General features: G+C 46.4%; 1 protein-coding gene across 2 annotated transcripts in view; it reads right to left on the bottom strand.

Annotated features, from left to right (window-relative positions):
• LOC120916109 (mpv17-like protein 2) overlaps positions 1-19696 on the bottom strand; it is a 29819-nt gene that overhangs the window by 7087 nt on the left and 3036 nt on the right. For both annotated transcript variants that reach the window (XM_040326929.1, XM_040326937.1), the window contains 2 exons: positions 15904-16151; positions 11928-12089 (listed from right to left, as the gene is read on the bottom strand). In XM_040326929.1, the coding sequence (XP_040182863.1) occupies positions 11928-12089; positions 15904-16090 (349 nt within the window). In that variant the 5' untranslated portion in view covers positions 16091-16151. The remainder of the gene's footprint in view (positions 1-11927; positions 12090-15903; positions 16152-19696) is intronic.

The following is a 19696-nucleotide window of genomic DNA, read 5'->3' as shown; positions in this document are numbered from 1 at the left end:
TGTCCTGTTCTGTAGGACAGTTACTTTGATCACCCATAATCCCATCCACTTCCAAGAATACTTTCCAATTGCATGATGGGGCTTGTAGTCTGTTCCTATGGCAATGGATTTGACGACAGTGCATTAGTAAGCGCCTTTGACTGTCAGCGGGTGAGTTAAGAAAACAAAAAAATGTATTGTGTCTATGAAGTGGATGTATTGGACATTGATTAAAGTATGCCGAGTTCAGCTTTACAACAGCAAAGACCTAATGCAAGTTTGAGTTCATTCAGCTAAAGTGTGGCAACTCAATACAAGATTTCTGGGAAATACAGTGACTAAAGTTACATTGTATGAAGTATTACATAAGTAATTTTTTTTTATGTTTTTGCCTGGAGTTGTTGTTCTTTTTTTGTTAATAATACCAAATGTTTGTATGTTAAAAAAAAAATGCCTCAAAGAGTTACATCACATCACAGTCCATTTTTGGTATTAGTCCAAATACTGCATCAGCAATGTACTTGCCCACATCTGGACTAAACCCACATATGTGCTGTATTGTCAGAGGGAACTCTGGGAAGACATCTTCCTACAGTTCCCTGTGGAGATGGATAGTTAAAAAGGAGGTCCAGCCTCCCCACGTAAAACTAAAAGTCAGCAGCTACAAATACTGCAGCTGCTGACTTTTAATATATGGACACTTACCTGTCCAGGGAGCCCGCAATGTCAGCACCCCAGGCGATCTCTGGATCATCTGTCGGGTGCAGCCGCTGCCGGCCATTCCTGTTAAGGGAACCCGGCAAGTGAAGCCTTTTCGGCTTCACAGCTGGTTCCCTACTGTACTGCACATTCTAATTGGTCCAGCGCAGAGTCAAAAGGAATGGGGCCGAACTTTAATGAGACAGGGCCGCGGCGTCATCTCCTGGAAGTCGGAGTCAAAAACAGGTACCTGTTCCACCTCCCCCTGAAAGGTGTCAAATGTGGCACTGGAGGGGGGGAGGAGACGGATAAGCGGATGTTCCATTTTTGAGTGGAACTCTGCCTTAATTAGCTAGTTAGGCTGACAAAGACACAAGTTCATCTAGTTCAACCAATGGTAAAAAAAAAAAACTCTTTCATATACAGAACCAAATACCCAGAGTTGATCCAGGGAAAGGCAACACCCTCCCACCCTATAGCGAAAGGTCCAATTTGCTCCAGCTGTAAAAAAAAACAACAGTTATTCCCTGGATCAACAATCTCTGGTGTTATAACCTATAAATGTTAAAATATAGTTATATTGTGTATTTTCACCCCCACTTTTTGTTGTATTACACGTGTTAGAGAGTTTAACAGTTTCCACTAGCTAACACTAAAGAAAAATTACTGTGTAAAGAGTTAGGCCTAAAATCAAATGTCAACTTTTACAAGAGTAAATTGTTTTATTTCCCTAAAATCTTCTGGTGAAACCATCGTCACCTTGAGTGGGAGAAAATCTCTCTTACTAAACCTAGACATTAGTCAAATCTGAAATTAGTTCTAATCCATTACCAATCCAAAACTAAACAGAAAGCAAAAGAAAGGATTGGCTGGATATACAATTGTAACATTATTATTATTCAGGATTTATATCGCGCCAACAGTTTACGCAGCGCTTTACAATATAAAAGGGAGACAATATAGTTATAATACAATAAAATACAAGAAGATTCAGAGGGCCCTGCTCAGAGGAACTTACAAACTAATAACATACTAATTGGCAGGGCTCAAAATTTGAAGTCACAAGCCACTAGCCAGGCCTTGAAAGTTACTCGCCACCAGTTGCCCCACCCAACCCCTCCCCTGCCCAGCCCCTAAGTCTGCCCCTAAACACACCCTCATAAACGATCTCATTAAATTACATTGTTAAATGTTTTATGCAGAATGAAGTTACAAAAATAAATATTAACAACAATATTACATTACACAGCCCTTGTACCTCTGGACCCTTTACATTACACTGCACCCTGGACCCCTTTACATTAAACTGCATCCTGCACCTCTGGACCCCTTTACATTACACAGCACCCTGCACCTCTGGACCCCTTTACATTACACAGCACTCTGGACCCCTTTATATTACACAGCACCCTGCATCACTGGACCCCTTTACATTACACAGCACCCTGCACCCCTTTACATTACACAGCACTCTGGACCCCTTTATATTACACAGCACCCTGCATCACTGGACCCCTTTACATTACACAGCACCCTGCACCTCTGGACCCCTTTACATTACACTGCACCCTGCACCTCTGGACCCCTTTACATTACACAGCACCCTGCACCTCTGGACCCCTTTATATTACAAAGCCCTTGTACCCCTGGACCCTTTACATTACACAGCACCCTGCACCTCTGGACCCCTTTATATTACAAAGCCCTTGTACCCCTGGACCCTTTACATTACACAGCACCCCTTTACACTACACTGCACCTCTGGACCCCTTTACATTACACTGCACCCTGCACCTCTGGACCCCTTTACATTACACAGCACCCTGCACCTCTGGACCCCTTTACATTACAAAGCACTCTGGACCCCTTTATATTACACAGCACCCTGCATCACTGGACCCCTTTACATTACACAGCACCCTGCACCTCTGGACCCCTTTACATTACACAGCACTCTGGACCCCTTTATATTACACAGCACCCTGCATCACTGGACCCCTTTACATTACACAGCACCCTGCACCTCTGGACCCCTTTACATTACACTGCACCCTGCACCTCTGGACCCCTTTACATTACACAGCACCCTGCACCTCTGGACCCCTTTATATTACAAAGCCCTTGTACCCCTGGACCCTTTACATTACACAGCACCCTGCACCTCTGGACCCCTTTATATTACAAAGCCCTTGTACCCCTGGACCCTTTACATTACACAGCACCCCTTTACACTACACTGCACCTCTGGACCCCTTTACATTACACTGCACCCTGCACCTCTGGACCCCTTTACATTACACAGCACCCTGCACCTCTGGACCCCTTTACATTACACAGCACCCTGCACCTCTGGACCCCTTTACATTACACAGCACCCTGCATCACTGGACCCCTTTACATTACACAGCACCCTGCACCTCTGGACCCCTTTATATTACAAAGCCCTTGTACCCCTGGACCCTTTACATTACACAGCACCCCTTTACACTACACTGCACCTCTGGACCCCTTTACATTACACAGCACCCTGCACCTCTGGACCCCTTTACATTACACTGCACCTCTGGACCCCTTTACATTACACAGCACCCTGCACCTCTGGACCCCTTTACATTACACTGCACCTCTGGACCACTTTACATTACACAGCACCCTTCACCTATGGACCCCTTTACATTACACTGCACCCTGCACCTCTGGACCCCTTTACATTACACAGCCCCCTGCACCTCTGGACCCTTTACATTACATGGCACCTTGCACCTCTGGACCCCTTTACATTACACAGCACCCTGCACCTCTAGATGCCTGTATGTTACAGACACCCCCCTTAACAGTTCTGGGCCCCCTACATGTTACACAGACCCCCCTACAGTGCAGACCCCCTCCCTACAGTGCAGGCCCCGGCTACAGTGCAGGCCCACCTGCAGTGAAGACCCCCTTTATAGTACAGGCCCCCCCTACAGTACAGACCCCTGCTACGGTGAAGACCCCATCTACCATACAGACCCCCCTTCCTACCATACAGACCCCCCCTTCCTACCATACAGACCCTCCCCCCCGCTACAGTACAGAATCCCCTACAGTACAGACCCCCGCTACGGTGAAGACCCCCCTACAATACAGACCCCCCCTTCCTACAATACAGACCCCCCTTCCTACAATACAGACCCCCCCTTTTTACAATACAGACCCCCTCTACAGTACAGACCCCCTCTACAGTACAGACCCCCGCTACAGTACAGACCCCCCTTCCTACAATACAGATCCCCCCCTTCCTACCATACAGACCCTCCCCCCCGCTACAGTACAGAATCCCCTACAGTACAGACCCCCGCTACGGTGAAGACCCCCCTACAATACAGACCCCCCCTTCCTACAATACAGACCCCCCTTCCTACAATACAGACCCCCCCTTCCTACCATACAGACCCCCTCTACAGTACAGACCCCCTCTACAGTACAGACCCCCCTTCCTACAATACAGATCCCCCCCTTCCTACCATACAGACCCCCCCCCCTTCCTACCATACAGACCCCCCTTCCTACCATACAGACCCCCGCTACAGTACAGACCCCCCCTTCCTACAATACAGACCCCCCCCCTTCCTACCATACAGCCCCCCCCTTCCTACCATACAGCCCCCCCCTTCCTACAATACAGACCCCCCCCTTCCCACCATACAGACCCCCCCCTTCCTACCATACAGACCCCCCCCTTCCTACCATACAGACCCCCCCCCCTTCCTACCATACAGACCCCCCCCCCCTTCCTACCATACAGACCCCCTCCAGGGCCGGCGCTACCACTAGGCGAAGTAAGCAGCCGCTTGGAGCGCACTACCACCTAGGGCGCAAGCGCCAGCTGCGAGTGGGACAGATCAGCAGGGGGATCGGAGCACACTGAGAGCTCCAGAGAGAGAGATGAGCTGGGCGTATCACAGCCAGCTCTGACATCTATCCCCTCCCCTTGCTGCCCACACAGCCTGTTAGAGGAGAGGAGCTGCTTTTACTCCTCCCCTCCTCTCCTTGTGTCTGCCCCGCCCACTCTCCCCGGCACACAGGGGATGTGGGCGGGAATTTTTAAGCACAGCAAACAGAAGGGAAAGATGGAGGAGTGTGATATCCATCCAGTGAGTGAGTACACTGTACACTGATGTAGGGGTGGCCTTCATTCCCTTCTCTCTCTCTCTCTCTCTCTCTCTCTCTCTCTTCACCTTTCTTTCTTTCTCTCTCCCTATTATCTATCTATCTGTCAGATTATCTATCTATCTATCTATCTATCTATCTGATTATCTATCTATCTGTCAGATTATCTATCTATCTATCTATCTATCTATCTGATTATCTATCTATCTGTCAGATTATCTATCTATCTATCTATCTATCTATCTATCTATCTATCTATCTATCTGTTAGATTATCTATCTATCTATCTATCTATCTGTTAGATTATCTATCTATCTATCTATCTATCTATCTATCTATCTGTCAGATTATCTATCTATCTATCTATCTATCTGTTAGATAGATAGATAGATAGATAGATAGATAGATAATCTAACAGATAGATAGATAGATAGATAGATAGATAGATAGATAGATAATCTGTCTATCTATCTATCTATCTATCTGTTAGATTATCTATCTATCTGTCTATCTATCTATCTATCTATCTAATTATCTATCTATCTGTCAGATTATCTATCTATCTATCTATCTATCTATCTATCTGTCAGATTATCTATCTATCTATCTTTCTTTCTTTTTCTCTTTCTTTCTTTCTTTCTTTCTCCTCCCTTTCTTTCTTTCTCTTTCTTTCTTTCTCCTCCCTTTCTTTCTTTCTTTTCTTTCTTTCTCCTCCCTTTCTTTCTTACTTTCTTTCTTTCTTTCTTTCTCCTCCCTTTCTTTCTTTCTTTCTTTCTTTCTTTTTCTTTCTCCTCCCTTTCTTTCTTTCTTTCTCCTCCCTTTCTTTCTTTCCTTCCCTCCCTCCCTTTCTTTCTTTCTTTCTCCTCCCTTTTCTTTCTCCTCCCTTTCTTTCTTTTCTCTTTCTTTCTTTCTCTCTTTCTTTCTTTCTTTCTTTCTTTCTTTCTTTCTTTCTTCTCCCTTCCTTTCTTTCTTTCTCCTCCCTTTCTTTCTTTCTTTCTTTATTTATTTCTTTCTTTCTTTCTTTTTCTCCTCCCTTCCTTTCTTTCTTTCTTTCTTTCTTTCTCTTTCTCCTCCCTTTCTTTCTTTCTTTCTTTTCTTTTCTTTCTTTCTCCTCCCTTTCTTTCTTTCTTTTCTTTTCTTTTCTTTCTCCTCCCTTTCTTTCTTTTCTCTTTCTTTCTTTCTTTCTTTCTCCTCCCTTTCTTTCTTTCTTTCTTTCTCCTCCCTTTCTTTCTTTCTCCTCCCTTTCTTTCTTTCTTTCTTTCTTTCTTTCTTTCTTTCTTTCTCTCTCCTCCCTTCCTTTCTTTCTTTCTCCTCCCTTTCTTTCTTTCTTTCTTTCTTTCTTTCTTTCTCCTCCCTTTCTTTCTTTCTTTTCTTTCTTTCTCCTCCCTTTCTTTCTTTCTTTCTTTCTTCTCCCTTCCTTTCTTTCTTTCTCCTCCCTTTCTTTCTTTCTTTCTTTATTTATTTCTTTCTTTCTTTCTCCTCCCTTCCTTTCTTTCTTTCTTTCTTTCTTTCTCTTTCTCCTCCCTTTCTTTCTTTCTTTCTTTCTTTTCTTTTCTTTCCTTTCTTTCTCCTCCCTTTCTTTCTTTCTTTTCTTTTCTTTTCTTTCTCCTCCCTTTCTTTCTTTTCTCTTTCTTTCTTTCTTTCTTTCTCCTCCCTTTCTTTCTTTCTCCTCCCTTTCTTTCTTTCTTTCTTTCTCCTCCCTTTCTTTCTTTCTTTCTTTCTTTCTCCTCCCTTCCTTTCTTTCTTTCTCCTCCCTTTCTTTCTTTCTTTCTTTCTCCTCCCTTTCTTTCTTTCTTTTCTTTCTTTCTCCTCCCTTTCTTTCTTTCTTTCTTTCTTTCTTTCTTTCTTTCTTTCTCCTCCCTTTCTTTCTTTCTTTCTCCTCCCTTTCTTTCTTTCTTTCTCCTCCCTTTCTTTCTTTCTTTCTCCTCCCTTCCTTTCTTTCTTTCTTTCTCCTCCCTTTCTTTCTTTCTCTTTCTTTCTCCTCCCTTTCTTTCTTTCTCTTTCTTTCTCCTCCCTTTCTTTCTTTCTCTTTCTTTCTCCTCCCTTTCTTTCTTTCTCTTTCCTCCCTCTCTTTCTTTCTTTCTCTTTCTTTCTCCTCCCTTTCTTTCTTTCTCCTCCCTTTCTTTCTTTCTTTCTTTCTTTCTTTCTTCTCCCTTTCTTTCTTTCTTTCTTTCTTTCTTTCTTTCTTTCTCCTCCCTTTCTTTCTTTCTTTCTCCTCCCTTTCTTTCTTTCTTTCTCCTCCCTTTCTTTCTTTCTTTCTCCTCCCTTTCTTTCTTTCTTTCTCCTCCATTTCTTTCTTTCTCCTCCCTTTCTTTCTTTCTCCTCCCTTTCTTTCTTATTTTCTTTCTTTCTTTCTTTCTTTCTTTCTTTCTCCTCCCTTTCTTTCTTTCTTTCTCCTCCCTTTCTTTCTTTCTTTCTTTCTTTCTTTCTTTCTTTCTCCTCCCTTTCTTTCTTTCTTTCTTTCTTCTCCCTTTCTTTCTTTCTTTCTTTCTTTCTCCTCCCTTTCTTTCTTTCTTTCTCCTCCCTTTCTTTCTTTCTTTCTTTCTCCCTTTCTTTCTTTCTCCTCCCTTTCTTTCTTTCTCCTCCCTTTCTTTCTTTCTCCTCCCTTTCTTTCTTTCTCCTCCCTTTCTTTCTTTCTTTCTCCTCCCTTTCTTTCTTTCTTTCTTTCTCCTCCCTTTCTTTTTTTCTTTCTTTCTCCTCCCTTTCTTTCTTTCTCCTCCCTTTCTTTCTTTCTTTCTTTCTCCTCCCTTTCTTTCTTTCTTTCTCCTCCCTTTCTTTCTTTCTTTCTCCTCCCTTTCTTTCTTTCTTTCTCCTCCCTTTCTTTCTTTCTTTCTCCTCCCTTTCTTTCTTTCTTTCTCCTCCCTTTCTTTCTTTCTCCTCCCTTTCTTTCTTATTTTCTTTCTTTCTTTCTCCTCCCTTTCTTTCTTTCTCCTCCCTTTCTTTCTTTCTTTCTCCTTCCTTTCTTTCTTTCTGTCTTTTCTTTCTTTCTCCTCCCTTCCTTTCTTTCTTTCTTTCTTTCTTTCTCCTCCCTTTCTTTCTTTCTTTCTTTCTCCTCCCTTTCTTTCTTTCTCCTCCCTTTCTTTCTTTCTCCTCCCTTTCATTCTTTCTCTTTCTTTCTCCTCCCTTTCTTTCTTTCTCTTTCTTTCTCCTCCCTTTCTTTCTTTCTCTTTCTTTCTCCTCCCTTTCTTTCTTTCTCTTTCTTTCTCCTCCCTTTCTTTCTTTCTCTTTCTTTCTCCTCCCTTTCTTTCTTTCTCTTTCTTTCTCCTCCCTTTCTTTCTTTCTCCTCCCTTTCTTTCTTTCTTTTTTTCTCAAAATTATCTATCGGTGAAGATGGGGGGGGGCGCCACAGGCTTTGCTCGCACAGGGCGCCTGAACACCTAAGGCCAGCCCTGGGCGCAACCACAGCCCCTGTTCTGTGTGAGCTCGGCTCTCCTCTCCTAATCGCTCGTTGTGCGCCGCCACCACTAATCCCTCATGTGTCCCGCTGAGCGCCCTGCTGCACTGTTACATCTTCTAGACCGGTCACACAGCGCTGCTCCGGGACTCCTTTGCTCTAGCCTGTCCCTCTGGTGCAGCGCTGTGTGTGTGTGTGCAGCGGAGGGGCGGGGCTCAATGGAGATGGGAGCCCGGAGCATTGAGAGGAGCAGCTGACCTCCGTGGAGCGGGAGGATGGCGCTGGCCTGGTCTCCACTGTCTGTGGAATGCCGAGTGGGGGTTCTGTCTGTGTGGTGTGTGTGAGAGTCAGGTGGGCCAGTCACAGTGTATGTGTCAGGTAAGGGGGGGTCAGTGTGTCAGGTAAGGGGGGGGGCAGTGTGTCAGGTGAGGGGGGGTCATTGTGTCAGGTGAGGGGGGTCAGTGTATGTGTCAGGTAAGGGGGGTCAGTGTATGTGTCAGGTGAGGGGGGGTCAGTGTGTCAGGTGAGGGGGGGTCATTGTGTCAGGTGAGGGGGGTCAGTGTATGTGTCAGATAAGGGGGGTGTCAGATAGGTCACATGTGTTGCAAGGGCAGAGTAAAGTGATGTCAGGGGCGCAGCGGGGAGGGGGGGGGGCGCAAAATTAGGATTCGCCTAGGGTGTCAAAGATCCTTGCACCGGCCCTGACCCCCTCTACAGTACAGACCCCCGCTACAGTACAGACCCCCCCTTCCTACAATACAGACCCCCCCCTTCCTACCATACAGACCCCCCCTTCCTACCATACAGACCCCCCCCCCCCCTTCCTACCATACAGACCCCCCCCCCATTCAGACCTATAACGTACCTGGCTCAGAACACACACTGCAGACAGAGAGCCAGAGGTAGTGGCTTTGCGGGGGGGGGGGGTACATCGGCACATCTGTGACTGGCGCAACAATCCCCTTCTCTCACGGCTCTGATCAGTCTCAGGCAGCGGCTGTCAGCCGAGCAGAGAAGCCGCCTCCCCCTCCTCCTGCATGCAGAGCACTGTATAGACATAAAGGAGGAGCGGGGGAGGCGGCTTCTCTGCTCACAGCCGCTGCCCGAGACTGAGACGTGAGAGAAGGGGATCGTTGCGGCGGTCTCAGATGTGCCGACTGGCTCGGGTACAGCCCGCAACCCCCCCCCCCCCCGCCCCCCCGCAAAGCCACTACCTGCTCCGCTCGGGCTCTCAATTACAGATGTATTCTATCAGAGGCGCAATGTTAAACCCGCGGCAGCGCTGTCTTTTTTCATTTGTGGGGGGGGGGGGGGGCCGGCCTGACACCCCCCAGTGTGTGGCACCTGGAGCGGCACGCCCCCCCCTGGGGGGGGGGGGGGGGTTGCGGTATCGATCAGGGAATCCCCCTCTGGCCGCTCTGATGTCATTTAAAAAAATAAAAAAAAAGCCTGCACTGCTTCAGTCAGGAAGCTGTCAGACTGGTCCACCCCTGCTCCTCACTCGCACTGCACATAAATTCCCTCGCCAAATGCGAGGAGGCGAGTGCAATTTTGAGGGCTGCTAATTGGTATTATGTTATGTTGGTACTCTTGCAGGCTTGGAAATTTAGGAAACATAATAAAGGTATTTTCTTTTCCACTCCTCCCATTTTCCCTCAATTTGCTTATTTTTTTCCCAGCTCTTAGATGTTCCTGTACCAAACACATATTAGATTTCAGATGTCCACAACATAATGTGTTGGGTTTTCTAAGCTCATCAGTCTATTCACAATTACACGATGGGATTGATGGGAAAATGCAGTGGCCCAATTTCTCAAAGACACGCCTATCTTTAGGCGGGCGTAGCGTATCTCAGATAAACGACACCGCCGTAACTTAGAGCGGCAGGTCCCGTATTCAGAAACAACTTGCGCTCTAAGTTACGGCAGCGTAGTGTATGACATGGCGTAAGCCCGCCTAATTCAAACTAGGCTGGTAGGGGGCGTGTTGTATGTAAATGTTTCGTGACACGTAAATGACGCTCTTATCGAACGGCGCATGCTCAGTATCACGTCAAATTTTCAAAGTAAATTACGCCCGCTTAATGCTTAGGCGACGTGAACGTAACCTACGCCCAGCCCCATTCACGGACGACTTACGCAAACAACGTAAAATACGACGCTGTTCGGACGTTTCTGACGTCCATAGCTAACATGACTTACCCCTGCTTTACGAGGGGTAACTTTACGTCGGTCCGACTACTTACGTAAACGACGTATCTTGATACGCCGGGCGCACGTACATTCGTGAATCGGCGTATCTAGCTAATTTGCATATTCTACGCTTAAATATACGGAAGCGCCCCTAGCGGCCAGTGTAACTATGCACCCTAAGATACGACGGCGTATCTGGAGATACGCCATCGTAACTCCTTTGTGAATCCGGGCCAGTGTGTTTTTTTTATATATCAGTGTGAGACAATCCATTACAAATGCAGTTAACTTGCATTTTACCAGCATCAGCTGCTTCTGCATCCCTATAGACTTAAAGGGTCACTAAAGGAAAACATTTTTTTTGCTGAAATGACTGTTTACATGGTATAGAGACATAAAAGTTAACTGATTCCTTTTAAAAATGATTAAAAATAGATAAAAATCAATCATATAATGTGCCTCTAGTTTCACTTTCGTTTTTAAACTGGTTTCATGTTTCTGTGAAGTAAAGAGAGACACAGAACAAAAACAAACAAATCCAGGGCAGTGTTTTGTTTTTAAAATTAATCTGATTGGTTCTGAGGAGTTTTAGACACACAGCTTGGACCACAGTGAAAAGCTGCCATGAGATTTTTCATAATTTATTTATTTATTTATTTATAAAAATGCTTATTGGGAGCGCAGTCATTACCCAAAAGGCCTCGATAAGGAGCCAGACAAGCATAAAGTGTGGAGATCAGAGCAGAATTACAGCTACTTCAAAGCAAAAACGAGCCATGAGGACATGAAATCAGTACTGCAGTAAGGTAAAGGAAGCTATTTAGCTAAAAAAAAAAAATTCCTTCAGTGACCCTTTAAGGGGTCACTAAAGGAATTTTTTTTTTTAGCTAAATGGCTTCCTTTACCTTACTGCAGTACTGGTTTCATGTCCTCATAGCTTGTTTTTGCTTTGAAGTAGCTGTAATTCCTCTCTGTTCTGGACACTTCCTGGTTGGTTGTCTGTTTCCTGATCACCACAGTACTGGGAGATTTCTCTCTGTGATGTCTAATCACGGAGGTGTGATTACTGTGTGTAAAACGAAACTGGATTGGTGCTGAGGAGTTTTAGACAAAGTATCACTGCTCTCTATTGGCTGACTGCCCTCTATTGGCTCTCTGTACATCAGAGAACCAGCAAACAACAGCAAAAACGAAACTAAACTGCAGGCACATTATATGATTGGTTTTTATCTATTTTTAACCATTTTTAAAAGGAATCAGTTAACTATTATGTCTCTATACCCTGTAAACAGTCATTTCAGCTAAACAAATTGTTTCCTTTAGTGATCCTTTAAGCCCCATACACACTATTAGATTTTCTGCAGATGTTTGTCTTCAGATTTACCAAAACCATATAATATGTCATACCTTAAGTTCTGAAAAGAACAAAAGCCTGTTGACATTGACTCCGACATTAGTGCATATATTTACTATAATGATCTTCACTGCTATGTTTAAGATATATAGGTGCTTACCCAAGAAAAATATAACAGAAAGGATGGGTGATACCGCAATCTGCTCCACAAGAACTTTCTGCACTACTGCTTGAATTGACGCACCCGGTAGTACCCGATCCAGCCAGATATACCAATAATGATCCACTGGACTCAAGAAAGTGCCAATGACAAACATCCTACCTGTAAAGGTATTTTAAGAAGAAAAATATTAAGTCAAATAATTAATCTGCAAATTTTCAAATGCAAAGCAGTATCACTTTATATACAATTATTTTCAATGGGCGCAAGTTATAGATGGGAGCTGTAGATTATTGTGATGCATTAAGCTAAATCTTTGTGACTTTAGCGCTGGGTTGTGATGGACAGCTACAGGGAGAGAGGGGACTGGACTGTGCCCTGATAGCTGAAGAGGACCCTGCCCCTACCAACCCTGGGGAAGGAGGACTCCTGATTAACTGCCTAAGCCAGGTTGGTTCTCAATTGGCTGTGGGATGTTTTTCAGCATCTCACCACTGAGAGAAGAAGTAGATCCATGTGAGATCTGATGAGAGGGCTCTGGGACCCATTTAAAGAGCCCGGGAACCACTTGGGGAACAGAAGTGCCTGGCCAGTACAATATATCCCTGGGAAGTGTTCTGTGAGTAAAGAAACAGAATTGAGAACTTTCTGTGGACTGCTATTACAGAGCCTGTGACCTGAACTGTGCTGTGTGTGCCCAGAAAATGTTAGCCTGGAAGCTTGTGTTACAGGGCTTAGGGCTGCAAGAAGCCACAGGACAGTTGTGACCTGCTGACCACATGCTGTTGCCAGAGGATCTGTTCTGCCAAGAAAAGTGTGCTGCACCTGAATTACATACAAAACTGTGTGCAGGGACCAGGCTGTGGGCTGCTGCTATGCTGAACACTTCCTAATACAGTGAGGGAGGAGCTTACATTCCAGTAAGTTCCAGTTGCTCCCAGTGAACATGTGTTCCAGCTACCTGCTAAAGCTTCAAAGAAGCTGGCTCAAGAGGAAGCACCCTTTCACCAGACACAGAGGAACCCCTCAGAACCAGAATCAGTCATCAGTGGCAAGAGGCCTCCAGCCACCATCTTGTTTACTTTAGTGAGTACTCCCACTCAAGGGCCCCATCGCCAGCAGACTCTCTACATAGTCCAACTGTGGTTAGGCAGGGCAACCCTGCATTAGGTAGTAGGTAGGCTGTATTGCCTTTGAAAAATGCCATTTGTACTGCTGTACCGTGTAGTACTGTCATTAACCGGTTCCCGACCATCTCACATACTTTTACTGCTGCAGAATGGTTCTCCTGGGCGAAATCCCGTATGGGAACTTCTTTGCCCAGGAGAGCCGCACGCTGCACAGCAGGGGACCCGACGTGTGTGGCCGGCAGGCACGATCGTCAACGGCCATGCACGAGAGCCAGCACAGAGATTTGTGTGTGTAAACACACAAATCCCTGTGCTATCAGGGGGGAGGGGACAGATTGTGTGTTCCTACCAAGTTGGAACAATGATCTGTCTCCTCCCCTAGTCAGCCCTATCCCCATACAATTAGAACACGCTAAGGGAACACACATTTAACCCCTTGATCGCCCCGTTAACCCCTTTCCCGCCAGTGACATTTTCACAATAATCAGTGCATATTTATATTACTGGTCTCAAAAAATTGTCAAAAGTGTCCAATCTGTCTGTCGCAATACCGCTAAAAATCGCAGATCACTGCCATTACTAGTAAAAAAAAGAATATATATATATAATAATAAAAATGACATAAATCTTTCCCATAGTTTGTAGATGCTATAACTTTTGCAAAAAACAATCAATATACTCTTATTGCAATTTTGTTTTACCAAAAATATGTAGAAGAATACATATTAGCCAAATCTGATGAAGAAATTCATTTTTTTATTTTGGGGGATATTTATTATAGCAAAAAGTAAAAAACATTGTTATTTTTTTCAAATTTGTCGCTTTTTTTTTTGTTTATAGCGCAAAAAATAAAAACTACAGAGGTGATCAAATATCACCAAAAGAAAGCTCTATTTGTAGGAAAAAAAGATGCAAATTTTGATGCACATTTGTGCACCAGTTGTGGTGAACGAAAAATGACACGCCGTGAATTGTGCCACCTGACAAGGTGCCTACATTGCTATATTGTAAATTGTTGTTAATTAACCCATTCCTTTATAGAGCTTTGCCATTAAATAAAGCCTATTTAAACCTTCAAGATGTGTCAGTGTTCTCGGGTCCAGGAAAGAAGTAAGTCATCACAGGTGCAGGACAGAAGGAATCCAATAAAAATACTAACGACTCCTGCAGGGGTAGCGCTACATGAGCAAAATAAATAAGGCCTAGCAAATAACAGTAGTTAATTTATATGGGGAAAATATCACTATTTAGAAACCATCATGAACTCTTCCATAGGTTCCCAGCATAGCAGTACCTACAACATGAATTTGATTATAGTTCAGGCACAGTTGTCTCTTTTCTCTTTCCTTTTGAGCTTTGTGATAATTGTTTTTTGTTAAACCATGGCTGACATCACGTTGCAAGGCAGCAGCTCCCCATATGGCAAGCTAGCTGCCACACAAGGCATCCCTGGCAAGCCAATGATGTACTATATACTGTGACAAGAAAACAAAGGGAACAAAAAGGGACATCACAATTATCTATTCACTTTCCAGCAAGTCAGTTTTATTTCAGTATACATTATATTCTGCATAAACGTTTGGTGTTTATATGGCAAAATTAGTTCATTTAAACGGCATTCGGTTAATTTTATGCTAATATAAATATATTCATATAAAAATTTGGTAATTAAAATATACAAAATGTTCCTAGAGTGCCTACTTAGAAAATATAACCGATCGGTAGTGCACAAACTGGCATAGCTGTATTAGAATATTACGCAATAAGCGTTTATTGATTGGTTTGCGCAAAAGTTATAGCGTCTCCAAAATAGGGGATAGTTTTATGGCATTTTTATTAAAGCGGTGGTTCACCCTCCATAGCAACATTTTAGCATAAAATTAGGCATAGTAGCGCGAGCTACAGTATGCCTGTCTTGATTTTTTTGGCCCGGGACTCACAGTGCAATCCTCTATAGAAGATTCCGACTCCCCGCGGGGAATGGGCGTTCCTATCCAGACGGAGGATGATTGACGGCCGGCTCTGGCACGTCACGCTCCCCGAAGACAGCCGGAGTAGGTCTCGGCTCTTCACGGCGCTATACGGCGCCTGCGCACAGACTATGCGCAGGCGCCGTGAAGAGCCAAGCCTATTTCAGCTATTTCCGGAGAAGAGTGACGTGCCAGAGCCGGCCGTCAATCATCCTCCGTCTGGATAGGAACGCCCATTCCCCGCTGGGAGTCGGAATCTTCTATAGAGGATTGCACTGTGAGTACCGGGCGAAAAAAATCAAGACAGGCATACTGTAGCTCACGCTACTATGCCTAATTTTATGCTAGAAGAAAAAAAAATGTTTTTGTTTTGTTTATAGGGTGAACCCCCGCTTTAATATATTTTTTTTACTAGTAATGCTGGCGATCAGCGATTTTTATCGGTACTGCGACCTTATGGGGGACACTTCTGACACATTTTGGGACCATTGGCATTTTTATAGCGATCAGTGCTATAAAAATGCATTGATTACTATAAAAATGCAACTGGCAGGGAAGGGGTTAACACTAGGGGGCGAGGAAGGGGTTAATTATGTTCCCTGTGTGTGTTCTAACTGAAGGGGGGTGGGACTGACTAGGGGAAATGACTGATCGTTGTTCATACATTGTATGAACAGACGATCAGTCATTTCTCCCCCTGACAAAACCGGGAGCTGTGTGTTTACACGCGCGTCGGCACCAGGGGCGAGCGCCCCTATTGGCTAAAATGCGGCGCCTGGTCGGCTAGTGGTTAATTGGTGTGTGGATGGGTAGTTTTTGTTTACAACCTCAGCAGACAGATGCAAGTAAGAACAGAGTATTTTTTTTTTTTTTTACCTGTCCTCTGCCAGTCTCGACTTTTCGCAGAATTTTTCCTGATCTCCCATGTCTGTTGAATAGAATCTGCAACCGCGAAAAGTATCCCACCACTCACCGTGTTTGTAAGCAGCAAATTTTGCCTTTTAAACATTATGTGCCAGCAGCCCGTAAACCGTTTCAATAATACCCTACCCTGGGGAATCATTGTTTTTATAAATCTGCAACCAGCAAATAGGCATTGAGCAGGCAGAGATCACACTGTACACCTAAAGAAAGATACAAAATCACATAAACCTCAAATAAATAATCTTATAATAGAGTATCATTACACTTGAAAGAGCACATTTTCAGAAACCCAAAGTACATGGTAAAAAATATATATCACAAATAGGGGTGCAACGGATCGTCATTGATCCGAACGGGTCAACGTCCGCGGATCATCACACCACGCGATTCACGGATTGAGCCCATAGGAAAGGCTGCGGCTTCGGTCTAGCTCCGGAGCAGCGGCCATCTTGGTACACCTGGCGGCAGCCTAGGTGAGCTTCCCAGAGCGGCGCTGACTCGGGAGATGTCGACATTACAGTGGGGGAGATGGGGGGAGATGTGGACATTACAGTGGGGGAGATGTGGACATTGCAGTGGGGGAGATGTGGACAGATGTGGACATTGCAGTGGGGGAGATGTGGACATTACAGTAGGGGAGATGGGGGAGATTACAGTGGGCGAGATGTGGACAGATGTGAATATTACAGTGGGGGGTGATGACGTGGACATTACAGTGGGGACTATATATGGTGGTGATGCGAAAAATGATCCGATCCGTGGCTCTGATCCGAGGAACAATCTGAACAGTGAGTTTTTTGATCCGTTGCACCCCCTAATCACAAATCTGATTTGCTATCAAAACAGACATGCACTTTTACAAATTCACAATAAAAATGTCAACAAGACCCTAATCTTAGCTTGAACCCCTTTCCCCCCCACACACACACACACACACACCCAAGTGGGGTAGAAGTGGCTCTGCCCACACCTGCACAATAACCCTCCATATACTTGAGTGATGCAATGTTTCTAGAATACCTACTGTAGAATTACATTTAAAGTTATTGTTTTTTTTTTTTTTAAAAGTGATTTACAAACATGTTATACTTACCTGCTGTGTACAGTTGGTTTTTCACAGAGCGGCTCCGATCCCCCTCTTCTCAGGTCCCTTTTCTGTGCTCCTGGCCCCTCCCTCCTGCTGAGAGCCCCCCACAGAAAGCAGCTACTTTACTCATTGGCTGACTGCATTTGACAGCAGCGGGAGCCAATGGTGTCGCACTACTGTCTCAGCCAAGGAGAGGAGTCCCAGGCAGCCTAGACACTTCTGTAACATCCCTGGATCTAGATGGACCTTCTGCACACAGAAGGCCTTTTATTAGGGTTGTCCCGATACCGATACTAGTATCAGTATCGGGACCGATACAGAGCATTTGCGCAAGTACTTGTACTCGCGCAAATGCTCCCGATGCTTCACCCGATACTTTTTTTTTTTATTGTCGAGTGGCCGGAGAGGGCGGGAGGAGGCAGTGGCTGGGGAGGGTGAAGAGAGTGCGGGCGGAGTTTGGCTAGAGAGGGGGCGGGCAGCAGTGGCTATTAACTATGGGGGGGGCGTGCCACACGCTGGGGGGTGTCAATCCGGCGCCCCCCCTCTGCGACTGAAGAGGACTTGGCGGTGACAGGGAGGCAGCAGCATCAGTTGTAACAGCGACACACAGGCTGAAGCCTGGCTTTGCTGTGTGGGGGGGGGGGGGGGGGGTTCTGTCGACACACCCGGGACCCGGCCCCGGCTCTGATAAGTCTCGGCTGTGACTGTCTCACAGTCACACAGCCGAGCAGACCGAAGCCGCCTCCCCCTCCTCCATGTAGTCTACAAGTGCTGTGCATGGCACGCTGAGGTGCACAGCATTACGGGTCTGAAGGGGGGTGGCTGTATTGTAGGGGGGGGTGGCTGTATTGTAAGGGGTATCTGCACTGTAGGGGGGGTGTCTGCACTGTAGGGGGGGGGTGGCTGCACTGTAGGGGGGGGGGGCTGTATTGTAGGGGGGGGTGTCTGTATTGTAGGGGGGGGTGTGTCTGTATTGTAGGGGGGGGGTGTGTCTGTATTGTAGGGGGGGGTGTGTCTGTATTGTAGGGGGGGGTGGCTGTATTGTAGGGGGGGGAATCTGGATTGTAAGGGGTATCTGCACTGTAGGGGGGTGTCTGCACTGTAGGGGGGGGGTGTCTGTACTGTAGGGGGGGGGGGTGTCTGTACTGTAGGGGGGGGGGTGTCTGTACTGTAGGGGGGGGGGTGTCTGTACTGTAGGGGGGGGGGGGGGGTGTCTGTACTGTAGGGGGGGGCGTGTCTGTATGTAGGGGGGGGGCGATTGTAGGGGGGGGGTGTCTGTATTGTAGGGGGGGGGGCGTCTGTATTGTAGGGGGGGGGCGTCTGTATTGTAGGGGGGGGGGTGTCTGAATTGTAGGGGGGGGGTGTGTCTGAATTGTAGGGGGGGGGGTTGTCTGAATTGTAGGGGGGGGTGTGTCTGTATTGTAGGGGGGGGGGGTGTCTGTATTGTAGGGGGGGGTGTGTCTGTATTGTAGGGGGGGTGGCTGTATTGTAGGGGGGGGAATCTGGATTGTAAGGGGTATCTGCACTGTAGGGGGGGTGTCTGCACTGTAGGGGGGGGGTGTCTGTACTGTAGGGGGGGGGGTGTCTGTACTGTAGGGGGGGGGGGTGTCTGTACTGTAGGGGGGGGGTCTGTATTGTAGGGGGGGTGTCTGTATTGTAGGGGGGGGGGTGTCTGTATTGTAGGGGGGGGTGTCTGTATTGTAGGGGGGGGGGGGGTCTGTATTGTAGGGGGGGGGGGGGTCTGTATTGTAGGGGGGGGGTCTGTATTGTAGGGGGGGGGGGGCGTCTGTATTGTAGGGGGGGGGGCGTCTGTATTGTAGGGGGGGGGGGTGTCTGAATTGTAGGGGGGGGGTGTCTGAATTGTAGGGGGGGGGGGGTGTCTGAATTGTAGGGGGGGGGGTGTCTGAATTGTGGGGGGGGGGTGTCTGAATTGTAGGGGGGGGGGGGTCTGAATTGTAGGGGGGGGGGTGTCTGTATTGTAGGGGGGGGGGTGTCTGAATTGTAGGGGGGGGGTGTCTGAATTGTAGGGGGGGGGTGTCTGAATTGTAGGGGGGGGTGTCTGAATTGTAGGGGGGGGGGGGTCTGAATTGTAGGGGGGGGGGGGCTGAATTGTAGGGGGGGGGGTGTCTGAATTGTAGGGGGGGGTGTCTGAATTGTAGGGGGGGGGGTCTGAATTGTAGGGGGGGGTGTCTGAATTGTAGGGGGGGGTGTCTGAATTGTAGGGGGGGGTGTCTGAATTGTAGGGGGGGGTGTCTGAATTGTAGGGGGGGTGTCTGAATTGTAGGGGGGGTGTCTGTTGTAGGGGGGGTGTCTGTATTGTAGGGGGGTCTGCACTGGAGGGGGAGGGGTCTTCACTGTAGGGGGAGGGGTCTGTGTAACATGCAGGGGGTCCAGAACTGTTAGGGGGGGTCTGTGTAACATACAGGAGTCTAAAAAATTGCAGCTTACCATATTCAAGACCTTCTGGAGTTCACAGAAAGGTAACATTCTACTTAGTTCTGTTTGTTTTGAGTACCGATCAGCTAAGGCATGTTTGGATCCTAGGTTGAACCCACCTAAGTGATCCCACCAGGAAACCTGTCTTTGCACCTAAGTCAATTATAAGTCGCCAGGGCATTTCCCCACCCTGCATATATACCATGGGAGTGTATACGATGT

The sequence above is a fragment of the Rana temporaria genome, chromosome 1 (assembly GCF_905171775.1).
Source record: "Rana temporaria chromosome 1, aRanTem1.1, whole genome shotgun sequence".
In the NCBI taxonomy this organism is placed as follows: Eukaryota; Metazoa; Chordata; class Amphibia; order Anura; family Ranidae; genus Rana; species Rana temporaria.
Note: the sequence above shows the minus strand (reverse complement) of the source record. Positions and strands in the feature narration are given on the sequence as shown.